The sequence below is a fragment of the Labrus bergylta genome, chromosome 18, assembly GCF_963930695.1.
Source record: "Labrus bergylta chromosome 18, fLabBer1.1, whole genome shotgun sequence".
NCBI classification, from domain to species: domain Eukaryota; kingdom Metazoa; phylum Chordata; class Actinopteri; order Labriformes; family Labridae; genus Labrus; species Labrus bergylta.
The window spans coordinates 23,367,781-23,394,081 of record NC_089212.1 but is presented as its reverse complement, the minus strand read 5'-3'; the positions used below and the strand labels follow the sequence as shown (position 1 = coordinate 23,394,081).

The 26,301-nt window shown below is 36.4% G+C and overlaps 1 protein-coding gene and 1 long non-coding RNA gene across 3 annotated transcripts in view; both read left to right on the top strand.

The window, feature by feature from the left end:
* The window catches only part of LOC109975379 (trichohyalin-like), a 201,578-nt gene extending 199,862 nt beyond the window's left edge, over positions 1-1,716 (top strand). Inside the window, exon 26 of the mRNA XM_065966013.1 lies at positions 345-1,716. Coding sequence (XP_065822085.1) covers positions 345-390 — 46 coding nt within the window. The 3' untranslated portion in view covers positions 391-1,716. The remainder of the gene's footprint in view (positions 1-344) is intronic.
* A 7,115-nt stretch (positions 1,717-8,831) lies between these two features.
* Positions 8,832-17,973, top strand: LOC136183243 (uncharacterized). 2 transcript variants are annotated; one of them, XR_010669073.1, is made up of 5 exons: positions 8,832-9,798; positions 10,984-11,048; positions 11,997-13,643; positions 15,773-15,859; positions 17,898-17,973. It is a non-coding gene; the product is annotated as an uncharacterized lncRNA (long non-coding RNA). The 2 variants fall into 2 exon arrangements; XR_010669074.1 differs by lacking the exon at positions 8,832-9,798 and adding an exon at positions 9,809-10,040 and having other exon boundaries at positions 10,984-13,643.
* The last annotated feature ends 8,328 nt before the right edge of the window (positions 17,974-26,301 follow it).

Here is a 26,301-nt window from a genome sequence, read left to right as displayed (position 1 = left end):
ATATACAGTATGTATTCTTTCAGATGAAGCTGTGAACATCATTTAAATGTTCTTAAGGTAAATGGATCTTTATTGTCATGTCTCTATTGTTCATGAATGAATGTTTGTTTCATATTTTAATTATGAAATTTTGTAAATCAACATTTTAAAGCCGGACCGTCTTCTCCTTCAGAGAAAATGACATGTTGCTTTATTAATGAACATTTTGATCAACGACACAAAGTATAAATAACGTGTTTCTTTTTTTTACACTTACTTTGATCATATTAAAAAAATGAGCTGCTTTTGATTTGAATGTTTATTTTGATGAAGAATAATCACACAATGCTTATTACTCCATGCAGGATGGTGGAGGAGGAGGAGGATGAGGAGACTAAATCAGTGATCTAAAAGTCTGAACTTTGTGTCTGGACTTTGGGCTGACTGGTTGTTTGAAAACCATGTTGAGTATAATGATCTGTAGCTCTTTTTGTGACAGCTTGATTTGGATACTTATGGATAAAACAAATGTAAATGATAAGATTTGTTAGTGACATAAGATGATGAAGTCAACTCAGCCTTAAAAACAACTGTTGTTTTCTATTATCTTACTGTCATCTGTGTACTCATTCTTTCATTTTCTCTGCTGGGATTCTTTTGATTGATTGAAGTCTTTTTTCAAATTTGTATTTTCTTTTCCCCCCCTTTGTTTCAGGATAAAAAAACAAACAAAACAGATCCACAAAAAGAAAAGTAAATAAGACAACAGAACATTTGAATTTCATGTTCGTAAAGAAGTGGGAAGAAGTGTGAATTTATAGAATCCCACCCCCTCTCCGTTAATCTGTAGTTAACAGTTGAACAGGCTTCCTTATTTAATCTTCATTTACGAATAAATAAATAACGAATCTGCAATACACATTTATATATATAAACCAATAAACATACACAATATATAAATTAAATACAAATGTGTTTCTGCAAAATATAATTTCATCTATCATCCATTAAAAAAAGATAAGGACAGCACTCCAAATTTGTGTATTTAATTGCCAAACGAACGTTTCGAGCCGACGCTCTTCTTCAGCGTGTAACAGGCAATTTTTCAACCATGCACAGGTGTAATCAATTTATACTTGTCCAAGATGGACACACCTCCATCGCAGTAGAGAGTCTATCATTGTTTGTCTATCATTTATCAACCATTGACATATTTTAACATGTATTGATTTCTTTTATCTTCTATATTCATGTTCTTCTCCCTTAATTAATGATATACAGTTTGTAGTAATACATTTAAGTTAGTGTTTTTTCTCCATTACCTATTTACCCTTCACCATACCTGTCAACATATTTACATATATACCTTCATTCCTTTTAGAAAAACTAACATAAGAAAAAAATTAACAACCGTTATAATCACCATCATAACCACGCAGCAAATTTTGTACATTTTTTAAAACTTGTTTGTGCTTCAGCTCCACATTTAAACTGTTTAAAGTTTTACACCAACAATAGAAATTTGTGATCCGGAAGATGTTTTGCTTTATTTAGGACTGAAATGCTTCTTGACAGTTTGGCTTGTATTTGTTTCATTTGAGCTTTTCAGCTGATTCTGTGATCTATTGTTACCCCAACAAATGTGTATACATAAACTCTTTCAATGTTGACACCATCTATTTGTCACTGTATTTTTGTGTTTGCTTTATATTTACCAAATAAAATAATTTTATGTGATTCAAATTTAATGACAATTTATTTCTATCAAAGCTCTTTTTTAATTGTTTCCATTTATGTAGTAATAACCTCTAATAATTGTAGATTCTCACCTGAACAAAGAATATTGTTATCATCTGCAAATAAGACCAGCTTCAGTTTATTAGAGACTTTACATACAGTATGTCATTAATGTATTAAATAAACAGATTAGGACCCAACACTGACCCCTGGGGGATGCCACAAGCAATGTCCAAGCATGATGATTAAAACTCCCCCAACTTCACAAATTGTTGCCTAAGATACGATCCCCCCTGATGCCACATCGTTCTAGTTTATTGATCAGTATTTCATGATTTATTGTGTCAAATGCTTATTTGTAGTCCAAAAATACCCCAACTGCTTTGTGATTTCCTCTTGATTCTATTAATGTGAATGATGTGGAATGGTTTGTCTGAATCTGTATTGTACGGTGGCTGGGAAGTACAAACCAAAAGACAAATTCACTCTCTGGAAAACATTTTATAAAACAAAATTACAAAAGCAAAACACCTTTTACCAAGGACACAAATTATTTACATTTCAGAAAACAAATTTAAAAGGTGTCAAACACTTTTACGAGCGCTGAGAGGAATTTACAAATGCCAGAATCTTGATGGAAAGGGAATGTACCAAATGCCAGAAGCGGTCACTTAACCTGTTTTCACATATGCAGACTATTCCTGTATCACAATGTCAACTAAAGAGTGAGAACAACATACTGACGAACAGAAAACTTAATGCAGTCGTTTAATTACCTGCATGGAGATCGTACGGTGTATACACTTTATGCACCGTGCAGCAGTCACAGTATACACGTCACTCCCCCCTCCCATTGGCTCGAGGTGAATTCTCCAGAGAATATCCTGCTGCGTTCTCACATCAGCTGACTTGGATTTGCTGTGGAAAAAAATACTATGGTGTGTGGCAGGAGAAACTCCGGGTGAAGTCTGAATGAAAAATTTGGCTGTTTGCGTTCACACATGCAGCTCCTCCTGGAAATATCCACATTTTTTTTTAGAATTTTTCTGAAAGTGTGTAAGCCTTTTCCTGTCTCTCTTCAGCTGTCCTATCAAATAAAGGTAAATATGGCCCAATAGACTGCGTTAAACTTTGTTTTGTCCTTTGTGAAAGTGTTTTCCTTTTGTAATTTTTAATTCATAAAATGTTTTCCAAAATTTAAATTTGTCTCCAGCTTTGTAAAAGTATTTCACACTTACTTTTTCAAGTAAGCAACAGCCAAATAAGTGTGAAGTATAGCTGTATTAAGTGGCATAAATGAAGAAGGAAAAACAAACAAAAGAATGGATAGGTATAGGTAGTGCTAGTAGACTAAATTACCTCAAAACTGTACTAAAGTTCAGTATTTAATTAATGTTAATTTAGTTTATAGTTAGATTTATCAATAGCTGGATAAATACACAATACGTGAACCAAAGCGGAACAAATACATTACAAATAAACCAGAGGAAAGATATTTTTTTATGAGTATTTATTTCATAATCCTGTCCTTGTCTATTTATCTGTCCTGTCCAGCATCAAACGCACTGTTTTGAGTTTTTGCCTGTTGCCTCTGTACTTCTGCCTGGTTATCCTCATTTTTGGTTTTGACCTCTGGGACGGACTGAGTTTTGCTCTTCCTGAAAACTTCAGTAAACTCTCAGTTTGTGCCTTACTCCTGCCTCTGCCCTGTGATTCTGCGTGTGGGTCTTCTCTGATTTGTAATAGAAGTCAAAAGTTCCTGCAGTGTTTGGGATGATCTGAATCACTATCATTGTAAGGTACACAGCATGAATATGTCACTTAAAATGTGAACTTAAATTCAACTGTTAGTCTAAGACCTATAGGAGAGAAAAAGCATACTCTTACCAAATGCAATGCTTTGTTTTCGAGGCTTTTTATGCCTTTATTTTCACGACAGGACAGTGGATAGAGTCAGAAATCTTTGGTGTAGGAAACATAGGAAAAACGTGTTTCCGAGTTGTAAAATGCTCATGATGGGCAAAATATGTTTGTTAATGTTGACATACTTTTAATTTTTTGCCTGGTTTCTTCTTATTACGAGATAAAGATCTTGTTATTACCTCGTTTACCTTCATTCTCGTTCCTAAAAACAATGGTTGGGTTTGATGCCCTGAGCTCAGGCTCACAGGCTAGGCTGCCAGTCCGCGGTAGCACCCAGTGGCTTCAAGATGGACATTACTGAGCTGGATAGTTGTCGTGGGTGCTTTTTACTGAGGAGGCTAAGATGGAGGGTCCATTATAGTTTGTGTTTTTGAAATTTGTTTCCTTTACAGTGAGGGCAAAGCGTTACGCAGCCTGGCAGCTTAGCCTGTGAGCCTGAGCTCAGGGCAACAAACCCCACGGTGTTTGCAGCTCGTCAGACACATTTGAAGATATGTGTGCGCATTTGTGGATTTTGCACGGCAGGAGTTGTAATGTTTGTAAAACCCCGAGATGAAGCAGGCGGACAACGACGTAGCAATGTATAGGCTTTAATCCAGAGGCTGCCGGTTACATGCACAAACAGTGACTAACTAACCATGACTGAGCTACATGACTGCTCTATATAAATGTGTCACCCATAGATGGCGTTGTTGCTTCACTTAAAGCTGTCATCAACATTTCAGGAGTGTTGTAAAATGTATGTAAAATGACAGCCAATGGAGAGGCCCGCCTCAGTTGTAAGAGGTCATTTGTGTATTTTCAGGATTTACAGCTGAAAAAGTTCACTGCTATTAATAAATAAGTAAACATTTAGAAATTGGTCTACAGATTTGCAGATTAGTACACGCATTTGTGGATTTTTCTTTTTTTTACACATTTGTGGATCTGTGTGTGCATTTGTGGATCTCTATTTACACATTTGTGGATCTGTACGAATATTCAAATAGTTTTGACATAACAATCCTCCAAAATACGAAGAGTTGCTCTTAGTGACCAAATTTTAAGACAATTTGGAGAATCATGACATTTTCTAAGAATTTCCCCTTAAAGTTAAGACAAGATCCTTGTAAAAGAGTTGCCCTGAGAATGTTCCTAAACTAAAAATCCTTCCTAGGATCTTTTACGCTAATGCTCTGAGAGGAGAGGGATTTTGAATACAGGCCTATGCTTTTATTGTAAGGTTGACGAGCAGATTGGAAACAGGTGTGTCTCGTCTGCACATACAGAATCCATACTGTTTTTATTTATATTATATTATTATTATATTATACCGTTTTTATTTATATTATATTATTATTATATTATACCGTTTTTATTTATATGATATTATTATTATTATATTATACCGTTTTTATTTATATTATATTATTATTATATTATACTGTTTTATTTTTTGTAAATGCTTAGTTTTATTTATTTTTTGATATACTTAATTAATCCCTGAGGTTTCACACTCTGATATTTATAGGGACATGCTTCTCACACACATGCACAAACAGGACCTGTGGACATGCATTGGTGGAAAGATGTCAGAGTGGGGCTGTTACAAGCTGCTAAGCAGAGAGCGCATCAGAGCAGTTGGGGGTTTGGTGCCTTGCTCAAGGGCACCTCGGCAGTGCTCGGGAAGCTATCTGGCACCTCTCCAGCTACCAGACAAACTTCCAGATTTGGTCCGCACCGGGACTTGAACAGGCGACCCTCTGGTTCCCAACCTAAGCCCCTACAGACTGAGTTACTGCCGCCCCCATTTTGTTGGTCTCTGTATCGTAAATCTTTCAGAGAACATATCAAGCTACTTTTTTTTTTATGAACCTTCGACATATTATGTGAGTCAGTGAAAAAAGTTTTAACTTGTGCGGTCAGTGAGTTTATACAAAATTGAAACTGAAATACTCGAGACAACATGTAATGACAGGCCGAGTGTCACTCTGTACGTTTGTGTCAGAGACAAAAACTAAAGACATTTTCTCTATGATTTTATTTTAGGTCTTTTTTTTTTACACAATACTGTTTCTGTTATGTTTTTGGTAAAGTTGTTTTAAATTTTAGTTTCAGTGAATGAAAATGTTTTTTACACTTGAGTTTTTGTTATTTGTTTGATTTCGTTAACAATCCTAACCTTGGAATGAACACAGTCAACTTTTACTGGACTGATTTCTAATTTGTACTTTTCAGCATTTGTTGGGTCTGGATGTTTAACATTGCAATCTTCAAACTGTCTTACAGTTACATGTAGTCTTACACTGACCTGAACCACTGCATGATGTCAACTGTCAGGTCCTTCAAAGAAAAAAGATCATCTCTAAGGTAAGATTTAATCAACCTTTAAATGTCATTGCAATTATTACACCCACACACACACACACACACACACACACACACACACACACACACACACCCTGGTCCCCTGAGACATGTTTGGCGTCTCGTTATCATCTGACTGTAAAGACTTTATATCATAAATTAAAGGTTACATATTTAAAATACACTTTAACAAGTGTTTCTAACAGTAATATGTGTCGCTAGTCTGTCTCCAAACCCCCCAATATTAAGAATAAAGGGAGAAGTTCATCCTCTCCGTCTTTAGCCTGCTCCACTTTTCAGAAAATGTGTTCTAACAGGCTGTTTGGAGATTTTCCCTTCATGACATCACAAAGGGCAGTAACCCCTCCCCCATGTGGGTAGGGGAATAGGATAAAGGTACAAGACGATGTATATAATTTTCTACCCATCCAACAATCCATTCAGAGTGATACTGCTTCTTCTTAAATGTAACTTTTGTCATCGTTATAGCCTGCTAGTTAAACTATCACGTTCACATTTGGCGCAGAGGAGTGGAAAACATTGCCTTTGTCTCCACCAATCAGAGACGTCGCTGTGACGCTCACTGATCGTGGGTAGTGTAGTTCTTTTCCCCGATTGGGAATAAACCACGTTTTAATATCATCAGGTTAATATCATTCAAACTTGGGTCTCCTACAGGAGCATGCCATCGTTTCGCACTCATGTAGCTCGTGGTCAGTCTACTTTGGATGGTTATGATGATGTTATGGCTAATAATCAAATCCACAATGGAGAAAATGAATGGGAGTTCTACTTCTGGATCCACACTGTTGAGCCCTATAGGCCACAAGGTTTCATATTATGTGAGAAGCATGGGAAACCTCTTCTGATTGAAGACAATTAACTTTGACTGCACATATTCCTACTTTGCGATTTCTCTGTTCAGCAGTTGCTAATGTTTAATATCTAACGATCTAATCTCTCTCCCTCTCTCTTCCCAACAAATTTAGGCCCAAGAAAAAACATTCTGCTGAACTATACATTTGTTTCAGGTAAGATTTTATCAACATTCAAATGTCACTGGAATTAGTACAAATTTTTCCATGACCACGCATACATTATCATGCACACACACACACACACACACACACACACACACACACACACACACACACACAGCACTGTTCTTTCAGCTGCTGTAATGCTTCTGTGTTACTACCTCTGAAGATGGTACAGAGGGGGATCACTTCTTCCCCACATTACACCTCTGCAACATTCAGATTGAAGGTGAACCATCACAGGGACGTAAATATTGAAACAGCAGTCCGAATAGGACTTGTGGTACGCAGCTGGTTGAAAGTCAGCGAATTCCCCTTTTGAGAAAACGTCTTGCTGGTCTTGAGTGTTTCAAAAGTCACGTTTTGCTGACGTCCCCTTTTTCAGGGTGAGCTGAAATGTGAACGCAGCAGATACTTTTCAACATGCAGTCATATGATATGAATTCAGAGAGAGAAAGAGGAAGAGAGAGAGAGGAGCTCAAGGAGCCAGTTCCCAGTTATTGGACGTTTTTGTGCATTTAGCGTATTTAGCCTTGTACATATTAGTCTTTGCTTATTTGTTTATTGTTGATATTTAATATTATACCTTTGTACAAAGAGAGCACAGTTTACCAAAGTAAAATTCCTTGTGTGATTAAGCATATCTGGACAATAAAGCTGATTCTGCTAATAAAGTTTCATCAGTTATGAGTGACTGTTTGAGACAGCGCTTGGATTATTTGTAAGAGGTCACCACCATCTTGCAGCTTTTTTGTCATTTATACATCTTGTAGAAATCGTGTTGTGCATCCTTTTTTCACTTTGAACAGATGTTATGAACCGAAAGATTATACAACTCTAAATGGACCTTTTAGTAGTACTGTCTGTAATTGAAGTTCTGTCTATGGGTTTTTATCAGGAAAGGGGCCTGGTCGAGTCTCCCTACATCCCCGAAGTTTGCTGGAGTTGGGATCTAAACATCATTGAGTGACGGCACATTCATCATCATCTATCTTTAATCATGAAACATTTCAAATAATGAATGATTTTTTTTCACAATTACATTTTTTACAGCAGGGAAATGTCTGTAGCCAATCAGATGTCTCCTTCCTATTCAGCCAATCACGACATACCCACCTTTATTTCAGTAGAGAAACGATAAACAACTTTCCATGTTTTTTTCAAACAATGCTAAACTTGAATCTCTCCTTTTATAAAGGTATATACACGTGTAGGAGCCATCATATGGCCATCAATAGGTAATTTGCAGTGGTGTGGTCTGTGAAGCCAAGTAATGTATTTCATTAATTGTATGTTTTTTTAAATTTGCAAACAACATCCACTCATTAACCTGATTATATTGTATTCTGTATGACCTTGTCTGCTGCTGCAACTTCCGAATTTCTCCTATGGGGATCAATAAAGTACCATCCTATCCTATCCTATATCGTCACTTCTACTGATGACACTTTTCATAAGCACACAAAGCAACAAACATGGACGCTAGAAGACGTAGCACAGAGCTCCTTTGTGCTTCAGCGGCAGAATGAAGAACATCAGGTATGTAGTTTACATTTTTATTCATTTGAGGGGTGTGGTTTAAGAAGAACAGGGGTGAGACTACGCTGCCTTGATGTGCTCCTCGGAAATGTCCCGTTTACGAGTTATGAGCATGTGAATGGCTGTTACTAACCTCAAGTTGAAATCAAGGTGTTCTTTGAGCTACAGGTATTCATGAGCATGTCCATGCCATCAATCATGCTGTGAGAACTAAACAAAATATACAAATCATAAAATAAGAGAGCATCAAAAACATGTCACAAACACAAATTGACATATTTACACAATGTAGCTTTTTAAACATGGACTACAATGGCAGGCTGTCATTCATGCTATCATGATTGCCACTGGTTTAGCCTGTTAGCCATTAGCTTTACTATTAACATATTAGCCATTAGCTTCAGGTAGGCTATAATATAGAAACAACAACCAGAACACAACAGTTCACCTCAAAGGAAACTTCACTCATGGGTCAGTCTTCTCTTTATTAAACTTTTGAATGATACACAGAACCACTCTCAAACATCCTCCTGTGATCAACCTGCCACGTGCTCTGCCTCTCCTGGCCAGGTGAGGAACACAACTCTTAATGATGTCCCGCCCCCAACCACAGAAATAACAGAAAGCTCCTCTTATAGAGATATTCTTCATTATATTAATGTTTTATAATGAAAATATTGTTTTATTAAAAACGTATATTATTGTTATATTTAACTCAAAATGAAGAACTTAAAGTGTGCAGGCCTAACTGATCCTGATGACAGCTATAAGGGCCATTAAAAGTCTTAATGAGGAGTGGGAAATGTCGATTATATCCAAGTTGTGAAGTTGTGATGTTTTAAGTCCTACATTGTAAAACTGTATCAGCACAATCAAAGCTAGTGAAATAAGTGGAATCATTAACACTGTTACACTAACATCACATTAGTGTCTGCTCTGTTAAAAACACAGACTGAGCAGTAGTCACACATTCTCTGGAAGAAGCTTCTGGAGCACCAGAGTCAATAATATTCATAAAATCAGAGCTATTTAAGAAAACACTTTGGGTAAAGACAACCTACTGAACATGGTTTATACATGAACTGGGTTCAGATCTGTTCTCCTGCAGCTTCTTCCTCTTTAATGTAGTCTGTGTAATGTGTAAGGGGTTAAAGAAGAACAAGTGTGGTTTGGTTGAAGGTCGCTGAATTACTTTCATTATCAAGCTGAGTCGCACTTTGTATTTCTCCATCTAAAGGTAACGTCTATGCATGTTTTATACACCTTAAAGAAAGTAATTTATTTATTTGTGTCCTTCTGTTTGGAAAGTTTGTCAGAAAATGTATAGAGGACGTGTTTTCTTTATTTTATATCTGTGTTTTTACCACCGCTGATGTTGAAGAGATACATCCTGTGAGGCCTGAGAGATACGGATTGTAAACAAACAACATTTTTAGACGAAACTGAGAAATTAATCTGAGTTTGAGTGAACTCATACGGGTAAAGAATTCTTCATAAGCTTTATTTCAGTATTTAGAAGTTGGTTTAATGGTGTTTACTTTTTCATATCTTCAGAAGCTCGGGTACAAAATAAGGAAACACGTCAGCAGCCTTTACGCTATAAAACCTAAGATAACATTTGTTAGTCTACATATTGATAACTTTTAGAAAACATTAAAGTTGATTAATATTAAAGGACAATTTGACGTCATTATTTAAACCTACACTTTAGTTTGAATAACTTTTTTAGGTTAGACAAAAAGGTTTATTTTGGGTTTTTCAAGCCTTCATTTTAAGACAGGACAGTAGAGAGAGAGAGAGAACAGGTCGATCACCAGACTACCAGCGCTTCCAGATGTTTATTTTAGAAGTCTGTTTAAATAAATAACTTTTAATAAATGTAGACTAGGCCTGTTGTACCATCCAGTGTTTCTAAATCCACAAACTAATCAGATGTAGTTTATTTTATTGTTTGTTTTTTAGACTTTTAAAGGGAAAATCATGACGTGTGTTCTTGTTTTACATTTGAAATAAGTCTTAATATTTGTATATCTTCTGTACTGATTCTCTGCTCAGTCGGCTGTGAGCTTCATGACTTTAATCTGCAGCATTCACTGACCCTGACAGTGCAGGCAGACTTTTATTTATTTATTTATTTTTCAAATTAAGCTTTAATATAAACACACGTTTTAGTTTTAAATGTTGTTCTGAACTTGAAATATAAACACAGTCAGATCAGTGCGCTCTGCAAGTTTTAAAGTTGTGATTTATGTACAAAAAATATAATTCAGTACGTCTTAAAGTCCTTCTCTGAGAGCACCGACCTCCATTTTGTGGAGTGGCTGAGGCACAACAGTTTCCTTCTATAATGATAAAAGTGTTTATTTGTGTGTGTCCGTTAAGGAGGAAATGGAGAATCCTAACTCTGCATTTTCTTTTTCAGCCCAGAGCCGTGCAGAGACCAGACTCTGAAGAACTCATTATGTCTGACTTACTGAGGGACTACAGGTTACAACTCTTGTTTGATAAGTCCACATCACGTTATTTAGATTTTTAGCATCTATATGAGAGAACAAAGCTCATCATCCTGTTTTCTGTGCAGAACATGTTCACACCATTTTCACTTTTGTTGTATCCACACATGCAAAGTCAATAAAAACGACCTCCTTTCTAGATGATTTAAACGACTCGACATAGTCAAGAGAAAAGAGGAGGCTTCTTTTTAAAGAGGAGACATCCATTCAGAGCGAACACAATCTGCTTTATATCATATTCTAAAAGGAACATCTGATGCATTCTTCATAGTTTCCCTGTAAGGACCAGTTGCTGCATGTGGTTTGATCACAAACAGTCAAATTTCCACAGTTTGCTTGTTCAGAGAAAAATTTATGTAAATGTAAATCCATTGATAGGAAAGTACTTTTTAACTGAACTCTTCTGGTAATATGATTCCCACCCTGAGGTCTTCTTCTCAGCAGCAGAGCCAGAAAAACATTCAAAAGGGTTTTTCACTTTGTGGTGGTACATATTGTTTTTGGAATCAAGCAGTTTCTGGGTTTGATCTAATGACAGAAAGTTGTCAGATTCATCTGGTCCGTCCTTCAGGAGGGATTAGTCAAAGGAGAGAGAGAAGAATGCTACTGCCTCTGGTTTACATGTTGATAGAAAGGTAAACATTGACATTATAGCGTCATAAAGCAGACTCTGTTGCTTGTCAAAAAGGTTGAACCCCGGGTCGTCCACTTGGATGGCTTTAGCCTCCATACATGAGACGTTATGATCTGCTAGGTCATCAGTCACCTGTTTGTTGAACATTTTATAAAATGATAAAGAAAACTCATAACCTCTTTTGACTGATTCCACTGTTTTATATCATATTTAAAAATAATCTGGATTTTCTTTTGATATGAACTTTTTTCTGGTGAAGTTGCATCATAACCGTGTTTATTGTTACAGGCTCAACTTGACCTTCTCCCGACTGAAGATAGATGGCGCTAAAGCAGCAGATGATGATAATGAGTCAGGAAACTCATCTGTCAGTCGGTGAGTGAAATGTGCTTACATCTTATTCAGACTGACAGTTTTAAAAATATCAATATTTTGATGAGGCTTAACCGTATCAGTTAAAACTGACATCGAGTGCTTTCACACGGACTTGAGTATCCTGTTTAATTATTACTATTATTTTTTTACTATATTTTTTAGGTTATTTAAGTATCCCGTTTTTTTTGTGTGATCATGACAACATGATCACACAAACCAGTATCCTAATCCCAGTACGGCTACCTGGAGAACTCAGAAAGAAAACAGGATTCTGTGGCATGTAGACGGTTTCTGACAGCTCAGTCGCAGCCGCCGCCAAGTGACGTATCAGAACAAACATGGCGGCGGCAACGAGAGCGTTGAAGAAACGTAGGAATTGATCCCTCTGTGATTATTGTCTTTCATTAATACAATATAATTGGACGTTGAGATGGGAGAAAGAAATACTGACCTCTTCAAGTCTGTGGTGATCAGGCTACAGGACGCCGGTTTCCAAACGCCTACGGTTGTCAGAATGAGGCTCATAACCGGGATGGTCAAGTCCATGTACACACACTCGTTTTTCTTTATTTGTATATACATCGGCATTTCTCAAAACAATTCTAACAATTAATTTAAATATAATTTTATTTACATCAATCAATATTTAAATGAAACAATATTTTTTTATACATTTTCATACTTGGGTCTTTAAAGGCACAGTTCATAGACTCCGCCTCCAGGGGGCTCTCAATCAAAACAATGACATAAGATGATGTTAAGGCTGGTGGGGAATCATGGGAGTGATTTTTTGCTACCCCACCCCCGATGAGAATAAACTCTGACTTATCCGTACACCGCAAGCACACACAGCAACAGTATGGCAGCTTTCAGTAGTAGTTCCCTTTACCTTATGCTAGAGTCTTTGACGTAACATCCAGTGTTTCCACGGCAACGATAAATATGTAGTGTCACAGAGGCTGCCATAACGAGACACGTCCCGCTACAACTATAAAATTAAAGAATTCTCTGGTTTTGATAACCGTTGGAAATATTTGAGTTTACGTCCTCAACAAAATAAAATACATTATGTTTAGCTTATTTTTAAAAATCTACATATTACACCTTTAAGTAATTTTCTTATTTCAAATCTCAACACGCTGCTACTTTCATCAAACACTGGATGATGATTAACAACACACACATTCTCTCTGAAGTTCTTTGTTTTGATGAAGTTATGGATTTCCTTTAAATCTTGTTTTTTTCAGCCTTGTTGTTGCTGTTGGTCCAGAAATGTCCCAAATAGTCAGGTTGATCAGGTTTAAAGTTCATGTAAGAATCAGGAGTTTATCATTCAGAGTGAACTAAATCAAGTCTTACTGGATCGATGTCTAATTTAGAAGTTTTAGTTTTTCATCTGTTGTTGTGGTTTGATATCTAACTATCTAATCTTTCTCTCTTTTTCAACATTCTCAGTGATGACGACCAATCGTCACGTCCATCTGATCCATCCCTCCACAGTGATCATTCAAATGGAAGATTGATTGATTTTAAAAAATCTGCAAAAAGTGACCCAAACAAGTGAGTGTTTTCAACAATGAATCCTGACAGTCATGTTTGTACACACACACACACTGAGTCTGTTTTGTTGCGTGTTTAAAAAACAAATACAATCTCATGTTGAGTCGATCATGTTTGCACTCTGAAAACTTTCATCTGTCTTTATTATTTTCACAACAGGTTTGTTTTTCTAACTTTTTTTGCATCCTTCCAATCCGTGTTCAGGATCAGTTTCTGTGTGTAAATTGGTGGTGTTCCTTTTATTTTTATTTCAACTGTCTTTAATTGATTTTTGCATGAATTGCAAACATCTCTAATTACACACGTTCATGTAGCAATATGGGCATACAGGCCTCCAGAGTCGGGTGTAGAAAAAAGTAATGCAACGTACATAATGGGAAACATATCACCCTTAACAACAACAACAGTACAAACATCCCATGTACAAAAAATAAAAAAAAAGGATTTAAGAAATAAAAAATAACTAAAATAGACAATTATATACATTAATAATAAACTATATGTGTATATATAATGTATATCAAATAAGATATATAAACTATAAATAAATCACATCTAATATAAAAAAAACATACAATATAAATAAGCCTTCATTTATTGATTTTCTCCAAAAATCAATAAATATGTGAATAGAAGTCCATCCATTTGTCCATTTTCTTCCACTTTTCTGAGGTTGGGGTGCGGTGGATGTCAGCTCAGACTTCCCTCTCCCCAGCAACTTTTTCCAGCTCCTCCTGGGGGATTCCGAGGCGTTCCCAGGCTAGACGGGATATATAATCCCTCCAGCGTATTCTGGGTTTCCCCCGGGGTCTCCTCCCAGTTGGGCGTGCCCGGAAAACCTCCAATGGGAGGCGTCCAGGAGGCATCCTTAACAGATACCCAAACCACCTTAACTGGCTCCTTTCCATACGAAGGAGTAGCGGGTATACTCGGAGCTCCCCCCAAATGTCCGAGCTCCTCACCCTATCTCTAAGGCTGAGCCCAGCCACCCTCTGGAGGAAGCTCATTTCGGCCGGTTGTACCCGCGACCTTATTCTTTCAGTCACTACCCATAGCTCATGACCATAGCTGAGGGTTGGGACTAAGATCGATCGGTAAATTGAGAGCTTTGCCTTCAGACTCAGCTCCCTCTTCGCCACAACGGTCCGGCACAGCGCCTGCAATACAGCTGACGTGAACAAGACCCAGAGGTACTCAAAAACCGCCCCAATGAGGAAGCCAACAAAACCACATCAAAAGCAGAGATGACATTTTGAGGCCTCTGAACTTGAAACCCTCCTCCCCCCAGCTGCTCCTTCAGATCCTGTCCATGAAAATCACAAACAGGACCGGTGACAAAGGGCAACCCTGACGAAGGCCATCACGCACTGGGAACATGTCTGACCTTTTGCCGAGAATGGGGACACAGCTCTGTTCTCCAGGTCGTCAGCACTCCTGCGATAGCGTCGCTTGTCTCATGGCTCATCTGAAGAGTCAATGTCTTGGTTTTTCCTATGTGACATGCCCTCGGACTGCCTTAAAAAGTAATTGTTAAGGCTCATTTTAGGCTTATAAGCAACCTAGACTCTTGGAAGTGTATTTTTTGTAGGATAAAATGTAAACTTCGCGATTAGGCACATCAGCTCTCCCGATCATAACCTTGCTTAAAGCCGCCATCTTGAAAACCCCAACTCCTCTAGTTTTAAATGTGCCGTCACATCTCTGACCCACCAAGCATGTGAAGGTGGAGCTCGGTCCTTCGACTTATGAAGAATGAATCAGCAGGCCAGAGGAGAGGCAAAGGCCAGAGAATTTGATTGACAATTTGAAAAGGGCAACCTCTCTGGAGCTAGACCACACATAGTAGTTACAGGCTTAGGTGGTATATTACAAGGAGGATTTATGTATTCTCTCAGATTGCCAGGTCTGTTTCATCTCCAATTCCTTCTCCCAGGTGTCTTCATGGTGATTAGCTGCATGTAGGTCATCAGTCACCTGTTTGTTGAACATTTTATAAAATGACAAAGAAAACTCATAACCTCTTTTACTGATTCCACTGTTTTATATCATATTTAAAAATAATCTGGATTTTCTTTTGATATGAACTTTTTTCTGGTGAAGTTGCATCATAACCGTGTTTATTTTTACAGGCTCAACCCGACCTTCTCCCAACTGAAGATAGATGGCGCTGAAGCAGCAGATGATGATAATGAGTCAGGATACTCATCTGTCAGTCAGTGAGTGAAATGTGCTTACATCTTATTCAGACTGACAGTTTTAAAAATATCAATATTTTGATGAGGCTTCACCGTATCAGTTAAAACTGACATCGAGTGCTTTCACACGGACTTTAGTATCACATTTATTTATTTATTTTTTAAAGATTTCGTTTTAGGACAGATAAGCGGATAGATTTGGAAATCAGGGACAGAGAGTGGGGAGTGACATGCGGGAAAGGAGCCACAGGTCGGATTCAAACCCTCTATATATTGGGCGCGCGCACTAACCGCTCAACTTAGTACTCAACAAAAAAATACAACTGATGTTTAGTGAATTTTTAAAAATCTACATATTACACCTTTAAGAAATTTTCTTATTTCAAATCTCAACACACTGCTACTTTCATCAAACACTGGATGATGATTAACAACACACACATTCTCTCTGAAGTTCTTTGTTTTGATGAAGTTATGGATTTCCTTTAAATGTTTTTTTTTTTTTCAAACTTGTTGTTGCTGTTGGTCCAGAAATGTTCCAAATAGTCAGGTTGATCAGGTTTAAAGTTCATGTAAGAATCAGGAATTTATCATTCAGAGTGAACTAAATCAAGTCTGACTGGATCGATGTCTAATTTAGAAGTTTTAGTTTTTCATCTGTTGTTGTGGTTTGATATCTAACTATCTAATCTTTCTCTCTTTTTTCAACATTCTCAGTGATGACAACCAATCGACACGTCCATCTCGTGAATCCACCTGCAGTACTCAGTCAAATGACAAAAGAATTAATTTCCAAAACAAGTAAGTGTTTTCAACAATGAATCCTGACAGTCATGTTTGTACACACACACACACACACACACACACTGAGTCTGTTTTGCTGCATGTTGAAAAAACAAATACAATCTCATGTTGAGTCGATCATGTTTGCACTCTGAAAACTTTCATCTGTCTTTATTATTTTCACAACAGGTTTGTTTTTCTAACTTTTTTTGCATCCTTCCAATCCGTGTTCAGGATCAGTTTCTGTGTGTAAATTGGTGGTGTTCCTTTAATGTGTAGTTTCAGTATAGCTAGCAGCGTATCAAACTCTGACATCCTGAAATACACCTGAAGTGATGCTGATCATTCTGCAGCTCTTTTATCAACAGGGGAAACTCTCCTGGCTCTTGTCTTGTTTTCAGGAGTGGGTGGACCCAGAGGTTTTTATTTATTTATTTTTTAAGGACTGAAAGAATCACAAAGTCATCCTCACGGCTCGATGACTCCATTCTGTCTCACACTGACAATTTTCAGAATGAAGAGAAGAATGAACACATCTGACTCAGAGTGTGAGGTTCCTGTGTAACGTTTTGATCGGATTACAGATCTGAAAAACACATTTAAAAAAAACAGACTCAGTGTGCAAAGACCTTCAAGATGAAACAACCCCCATGGTTGATGTAAAGCAAACGCCATGCTCCTGTTTAAAAGATGTTGAAGTGATGTTGAGTTTTCAAGTCAAATGTTTGACTGAAACATCAACACCTCCTCTCTACTTTGATCCTTTGTGTCATTCATGGAATAAAGAAACAACACAGTGTTTAATGTGTTGCTCAGTGTCTGCTTTGCTCTTCATATTTCATTTGTAATAAAGAAACATCATCAGTGTGTCTCTTGTTGCAGGTATCAAAGATGGCAACACCTGCAGAAACAGAGAGAACAGCTTCAAATCGAAGAAGAAGATGTTTTGGCCGACCTCCCAACTGATTGGTGAGTAAAATGTATTTACAACATATACAGTATGTATTCTTTCAGATGAAGCTATGAACATCATTTAAATGTTTTTTCTTCAGAAAGGTAAATTGATTTTTGTTTTCACATATTTATAAAATTATTGTTCCTGCTGGTTCAGAAATATCTCATAAAAAACTCAGGTTTGATTTCCATATGAGAAGCTGGGTTAATCATTCAGAGTGAACCAGATCAAGTCTGACTGGACTAATCTTGAAGTTTTTCATCTGTTGTTGTGGTTTGATATCTAACTATCTAATCTTTCTCCCTTTTTCAGCATTCTCAGTGATGACGACCAATCATCAAGTTCATCTGATCTATCCCCCCACAGTGATCGGTTAAATGGAAGATTGATTAATTTAAAAAAATTAGAAAAATGCGACCCAGCCAGGTAAGTGTTTTCAACAATGAATCCTGACAGTCATGTTTGTACACACACACACACTGAGTCTGTTTTGCTGCATGTTGAAAAAACAAATACAATCTCATGTTGAGTCGATCATGTTTGCACTCTGAAAACTTTCATCCGTCTTTATTATTTTTAGAACAGGTTTGTTTTTCTAACTTTTTTGTGATCAATTTTTTATTGATTTTCATGTTCAGGCAACATATACATTTATATATCACATATCTGAGGAATCAACATTATGAATTTATCAAACATATCATTAATAGGAAAATCCTAATCTGCATTTCTATAATCAGTTTTATTTATAGCTGCAGATTATCAATCCCTCCCTACTCCCTGTTTCCCGTGGCGACCAAACCCCCCCTCCCCCTCCCCCGCAAGATCTCTAACTATAAACACAAGTTCTGGAAAATATTCTACAATTCAACTAACTTAGTTAGAAAGTCGCACTCCCCTGACTACATTATTTTACATATTTCATATGTGATGTAATTGCATCTGTATATGGATGCATGTATTCGCACATACATGTTCATACACTCAAAACACATTTCTCTACACATTCAAAATAAAATCCACATATGTCAACACAGGTAACAGTTTATGAATTGAGGTGTATTAAGTCTTTTGGGAAATGTAGAAAACACCAAGTATTAAAGGGCAATTCATCACATTAACATTCACTTGTTTCTCAATAATACACAGTTCTTTTACTTATTGGTAGTTAATAATGCTTCAATTATAGTTAAAATCAACGTCCAAGATGATATGGTGTTTCTATTGGCACCATGGATTTTGGCTACAGAAAGTTCCATGTTAACTACCTCAAGATAAGTATTAATCCACTGTGATATTGAGAGAACATGTGAAAGTGTCTGCTTTACTCTTCATATTTCATTTGTAAGAAAGAAACATCATCAATGTGTTTCTTGTTGCAGGTATCGAAGATGGCAACGTCTGCAGAATCAGAGGGAATGTCTTCGAGTGCGAGAAGAACGTTTTTTGGTTGACATCTCACCTGATCAGTAAGTAAAATGTATTTACAACATATACAGTATGTATTCTTACAGATAAAGCTATGAACATCATTTAAATGTTGTTTTTCTTCAGAAAGGTAAATAGATTTTTGTTTTCACATATTTATAAAATTATTGTTCCTGCTGGTTCAGAAATATCTCATAAAAAACTCAGGTTTGATTTCCATATGAGAAGCTGGGTTAATCATTCAGAGTGAACCAGATCAAGTCTGACTGGACTAATCTTGAAGTTTTTCATCTGTTGTTGTGGTTTGATATCTAACTATCTAATCTTTCTCTCTTTTTCAGCTTTCTCAGTGATGACGACCAATCGACACGTCCATCTGATCTATCTCTCCACAGGGATTGTTCAAAAGAAAAAAAGATTGATTTAAAAAAATCTGAAAAAAGCAAGCAAAACAAGTAAGTGTTTTCAGCAATGAATCCTGACAGTCATGTTTGTACACACACACACACACACACTGAGTCTGTTTTGCTGCATGTTTAAAAAACAAATACAATCTCATGTTGAGTCGATCATGTTTGCACTCTGAAAACTTTCATCTGTCTTTATTATTTTCACAACAGGTTTGTTTTTCTAACTTTTTTTGCATCCTTCCAATCCGTGTTCAGGATCAGTTTCTGTGTGTAAATTGGTGGTGTTCCTTTAATGTGTAGTTTCAGTATAGCTAGCAGCGTATCAAACTCTGACATCCTGAAATACACCTGAAGTGATGCTGATCATTCTGCAGCTCTTTTATCAACAGGGGAAACTCTCCTGGCTCTTGTCTTGTTTTCAGGAGTGGGTGGACCCAGAGGTTTTTATTTATTTATTTTTTAAGGACTGAAAGAATCACAAAGTCATCCTCACGGCTCGATGACTCCATTCTGTCTCACACTGACAATTTTCAGAATGAAGAGAAGAATGAACACATCTGACTCAGAGTGCGAGGTTCCTGTGTAACGTTTTGATCGGATTACAGATCTGAAAAACACATTTTAAAAAAACAGACTCAGTGTGCAAAGACCTTAAAGATGAAACAACCCCCATGGTTGATGTAAAGCAAACGCCATGCTCCTGTTTAAAAGATGTTGAAGTGATGTTGAGTTTTCAAGTCAAATGTTTGACTGAAACATCAACACCTCCTCTCTACTTTGATCCTTTGTGTCATTCATGGAATAAAGAAACAACACAGTGTTTAATGTGTTGCTCAGTGTCTGCTTTGCTCTTCATATTTCATTTGTAATAAAGAAACATCATCAGTGTGTCTCTTGTTGCAGGGATCAAATGTGGCAACGTCTGCAGGGAGTGATGGGCATCGTTTTTCGGCCCGTCTCCCACCTGATCAGTGAGTAAAATGTATTTACAACATATACAGTATGTATTCTTTGAGATGAAGCTGTGAACATCATTTAAATGTTCTTAAGGTAAACGGATCTTTATTGTCATGTCTCTATTGTTCATGAATGAATGTTTGTTTCATATTTTGATAATTAAATTTTGTAAATCAACATTTTAAAGCCGGACCGTCTTCTCCTTCAGAGAAAATTACATGTTGCTTTATTAATGAACATTTTGTTCAACGACACAAAGTATAAATAACATGTTTCTTTTTTTTTAACACTTACTTTGATCACATTAAAAAAATTAGCTGCTTTTGATTTGAATGTTTATTTTGATGAAGAATAATCACACAATGCTTATTACTCCATGCAGGATGGAGGAGGAGGAAGAGGAGACTAAATCAGTGATCTAAAAGTCTGAACTTTGTGTCTGGACTTGGGCTGACTGGTTGTTTGAAAACCATGTTGAGTATAATGATCTGTAGCTCTTTTTGTGACAGCTTGATTTGGATACTTATGGATAAAACAAATGTAAATGATAAGATTTGTTAGTGACATAAGATGATGAAGTCAACTCAGCCTTAAAAACAACTGTTGTTTTCTATTATCTTACTGTCATCTGTGTACTCATTCTTTCATTTTCTCTGCTGGGATTCTTTTGATTGATTGAAGTCTTTATTTCAAATTTGTATTTTCTTTTCCCCCCCTTTGTTTCAGGATAAAAAAACAAACAAAACAGATCCACAAAAAGAAAAGTAAATAAGACAACAGAACATTTGAATTTCATGTTCGTAAAGAAGTGGGAAGAAGTGTGAATTTATAGACTCCCACCCCCTCTCCGTTAATCTGTAGTTAATAGTTGAACAGGCTTCCTTATTTAATCTTCATTTACGAATAAATAAATAACGAATCTGCAATACACATTTATATATATAAACCAATAAACATACAAAATATATAAATTAAATACAAATGTGTTTCTGCAAAATATAATTTCATTTATCAACCATGCACAGGTGTAATTAATTTATACTTGTCCAAGATGGGCACACCTCCATCGCAGTAGAGAGTCTATCTATTTTCTGTCTATCATTTATCAACCATTGACATATTTGAACATGTATTGATTTCTTTTATCTTCTATATTCATGTTCTTCTCCCTTAATTAATGATATACAGTTTGTAGTAATACATTTAAGTTAGTGTTTTTTCTCCATTACCTATTTACCCTTCACCATACCTGTCAACATATTTACATATATACCTTCATTCCTTTTAGAAAAACTAACATAAGAAAAAAATTAACAACCGTTATAATCACCATCATAACCACGCAGCAAATTTTAAGTCCCTTCTGCATCCTTATACTTTCTGAAAATGTTTTGATTTTTTTTGTACATTTTGTAAAACTTGTTTGTGCTTGGACTTGGCTTCAGCTCCACATTTAAACTGTTACAAAGTTTTATGCCAACAATAGAAACAGAAAAACTTCTGAATGTTGTGCGTGTGGCCAGAATTTTGAGATTCAGTTGTCTCCATATTGTAACCCCCCTCTCTATCAAAGAATAGTTTTGGGATATTTGCTGGTAGTAAATAGTTTTTTTTCTTTGCACAGTATTTGTGCTATTTGAAATTCTGTGAGTTTGAGTGTTTTTGACTGCAAGAATAATGACTGAGTGTGATCCCGATATCCAGCGTTATGAACGAAGCCTATGGCTCTTTTCTGAAGTACGGAGAGTGAATGCGGTTAACTTTTATGTGTTGCCCCGAACCTCCTCTCAGTAACTTAAATACAGTAAAACAAGTGTACTGTAGAGGGTATGGAGAGATTTGTGATTTATTTATCTATTTATTTATCTTTATTTATCTATTATCTATCTATATACAACAGGTCTGTCAGAAACTCCCTGTCTACCAACTTTACCTTTCCAAGGCCCATCTCTATGTGTTAACTCATAGGAATCCGCAGCCATAGCAGCTTTCCTCAATTCACTAACTCCCTATTATCTATCTATAACAAATGTGTATAAACTATTTCAATGCTGACACCATCTATTTGTCACTGTATTTTTGTGTTTGCTTTATATTTACCAAATAAAATAATTTTTATGTGATTCAAATTTAATGATAATTTATTTCTATCAAACCACTTTTTTAATTGTTGCCATTTCTGTAGTAATAACCTCTAATAATTGTAGATTCTCACCTGAACAAAGAATATTGTTATCATTTGCAAATAAGTCCAGCTTCAGTTTATTAGAGACTTTACATACAGTATGTCATTAATGTATAAAATAAACAGATTAGGACCCAACACTGACCCCTGGGGGATGCCACAAGCAATGTCCAAGCACGATGATTAAAACTCCCCCAACTTCACAAATTGTTGCCTACGATACGATCCCCCCTGATGCCACATCGTTCTAGTTTATTGATCAGTATTTCATGATTTATTGTGTCAAATGCTTATTTGTGGTCCAAAAATACCCCGACTGCTTTGTGATTTCCTCTTGATTCTATTAATGCGAATGATGTTGAATGGTTTGTCTGAATCTGTATTGTACGGTGGCTGGGAAGTACAAACCAAAAGACAAATTCACTCTCTGGAAAACATTTTATAAAACAAAGATACAAAAGCAAAACACCTTTTACCAAGGACACAAATTATTTACATTTCAGAAAACAAATTTAAAAGGTGTCAAACACATTTACAAGCGCTGAGAGGAATTTACAAATGCCAGAATCTTGACGGAAAGGGAATGTACCAAATGCCAGAAGCGGTCACTTAACCTGTTTTCACATATGCAGACTATTCCTGTATCACAATGTCAACTAAAGAGTGAGAACAACATACTGACGAACAGAAAACTTAATGCAGTCGTTTAATTACCTGCATGGAGATCGTACGGTGTATACACTTTATGCACCGTGCAGCAGTCACAGTATACACGTCACTCCCCCCTCCCATTGGCTCGAGGTGAATTCTCCAGAGAATATCCTGCTGCGTTCGCACATCAGCTGACTTGGATTTGCTGTGGAAAAAAATACTATGGTGTGTGGCAGGAGAAACTCCGGGTGAAGTCTGAATGAAAAATTTGGCTGTTTGCGTTCACACATGCAGCTTCTCCTGGAAATATCCTGATTTTTTTTTTTGAATTTTTCTGAAAGTGTGTAAACCTTTTCCTGTCTCTCTTCAGCTGTCCTATCAAATAAAGGTAAATATGGCCCAATAGACTGCGTTAAACTTTGTTTTGTCCTTTGTGAAAGTGTTTTCCTTTTGTAATTTTTAATTCATAAAATGTTTTCCAAAATTTAAATTTGTCTCCAGCTTTGTAAAAGTATTTCACACTTACTTTTTCAAGTAAGCAACAGCCAAATAAGTGTGAAGTATAGCTGTATTAAGTGGCATAAATGAAGAAGGAAAAACAAACAAAAGAATGGATAGGTATAGGTAGTGCTAGTAGACTAAATTACCTCAAAACTGTACTAAAGTTCAGTATTTAATTAATGTTAATTTAGTTTATAGTTAGATTTATCAATAGCTGGATAAATACACAATACGTGAACCAAAGCGGAACAAATACATTACAAATAAACCAGAGGAAAGATATTTTATTATGAGTATTTATTCCATAATCCTGTCCTGTCCAGCATCAAACGCACTGTTTTGAGTTTTTGCCTGATGCTTCTGTACTTCTGCCTGGTTATCCTCATTTTTGGTTTTGACCTCTGGGACGGACTGAGTTTTGCTCTTCCTGAAAACTTCAGTAAACTCTCAGTTTGTGCCTTACTCCTGCCTCTGCCCTGTGATTCTGCGTGTGGGTCTTCTCTGATTTGTAATAGAAGTCAAAAGTTCCTGCAGTGTTTGGGATGATCTGAATCACTATCATTGTAAGGTACACAGCATGAATATGTCACTTAAAATGTGAACTTAAATTCAGCTGTTAGTCTAAGACCTATAGGAGAGAAAAAGCATACTATTACCAAATGCAATGCTTTGTTTTCGAGGCTTTTTATGCCTTTATTTTCACGACAGGACAGTGGATAGAGTCAGAAATCTTTGGTGTAGGAAACATAGGAAAAACGTGTTTCCGAGTTGTAAAATGCTCATGATGGGCAAAATATGTTTGTTAATGTTGACATACTTTTAATTTTTTGCCTGGTTTCTTCTTATTACGAGATAAAGATCTTGTTATTACCTCGTTTACCTTCATTCTCGTTCCTAAAAACAATGGTTGGGTTTGATGCCCTGAGCTCAGGCTCACAGGCTAGGCTGCCAGTCCGCGGTAGCACCCAGTGGCTTCAAGATGGACATTACTGAGCTGGATAGCTGTCGTGGGTGCTTTTTACTGAGGAGGCTAAGATGGAGGGTCCGTTATAGTTTGTGTTTTTGAAATTTGTTTCCTTTACAGTGAGGGCAAAGCGTTACCCAGCACGGCAGCCTAACCTGTGAGCCTGAGCTCAGGGCAACAAACCCCACCGTGTTTGCAGCTCGTCAGACACATTTGAAGATATGTGTGCGCATTTGTGGATTTTGCACGGCAGGAGTTGTAATGTTTGTAAAACCCCGAGATGAAGCAGGCGGACAACGACGTAGCAATGTATAGGCTTTAATCCAGAGGCTGCCGGTTACATGCACAAACAGTGACTAACTAACCATGACTGAGCTACATGACTGCTCTATATAAATGTGTCACCCATAGATGGCGTTGTTGCTTCACTTAAAGCTGCCATCAACATTACAGGAGTGTTGTAAAATGTATGTAAAATGACAGCCAATGGAGAGGCCCGCCTCAGTTGTAAGAGGTCATTTGTGTATTTTCAGGATTTACAGCTGAAAAAGTTCACTGCCATTAATAAATAAGTAAACATTTAGAAATTGGTCTACAGATTTGCAGATTAGTACACGCATTTGTGGATTTTTCTTTTTTTTACACATTTGTGGATCTGTGTGTGCATTTGTGGATCTCTATTTACACATTTGTGGATCTGTACGAATATTCAAATAGTTTTGACATAACAATCCTCCAAAATACTAAGAGTTGCTCTTAGTGACCAAATTTTAAGACAATTTGGAGAATCATGACATTTTCTAAGAATTTCCCCTTAAAGTTAAGACAAGATCCTTGTAAAAGAGTTGCCCTGAGAATGTTCCTAAACTAAAAATCCTTCCTAGGATCTTTTACGCTAATGCTCTGAGAGGAGAGGGATTTTGAATACAGGCCTATGCTTTTATTGTAAGGTTGACGAGCAGATTGGAAACAGGTGTGTCTCGTCTGCACATACAGAATCCATACTGTTTTTATTTATATTATATTATTATTATATCGTTTTTATTTATATTATATTATTATTATATTATACCGTTTTTATTCATATTATATTCATATTATATCGTTTTTATTTATATTATATTATTATTATATCGTTTTTATTTATATTATATTATTATTATATTATACCGTTTTTATTCATATTATATTATTATTATATTATACCGTTTTTATTTATATTATACCGTTTTTATTTATATAATACTGTTTTTTTTTTTGTAAATGCTTAGTTTTATTTATTTTTTGGCACCTCTCCAGCTACCAGACAAACTTCCAGATTTGGTCCGCACCGGGACTTGAACAGGCGACCCTCTGGTTCCCAACCTAAGCCCCTACAGACTGAGTTACTGCCGCCCCCATTTTGTTGGTCTCTGTATCTTAAATCTTTCAGAGAACATATCAAGCTACTTTTTTTTTATGAACCTTAGACATATTATGTGAGTCAGTGAAAAAAGTTTTAACTTGTGCGGTCAGTGAGTTTATCCAGAATTGAAACTGAAATACTCGAGACAACATGTAATGACAGGCCGAGTGTCACTCTGTACGTTTGTGTCAGAGACAAAAACTAAAGACATTTTCTCTATGATT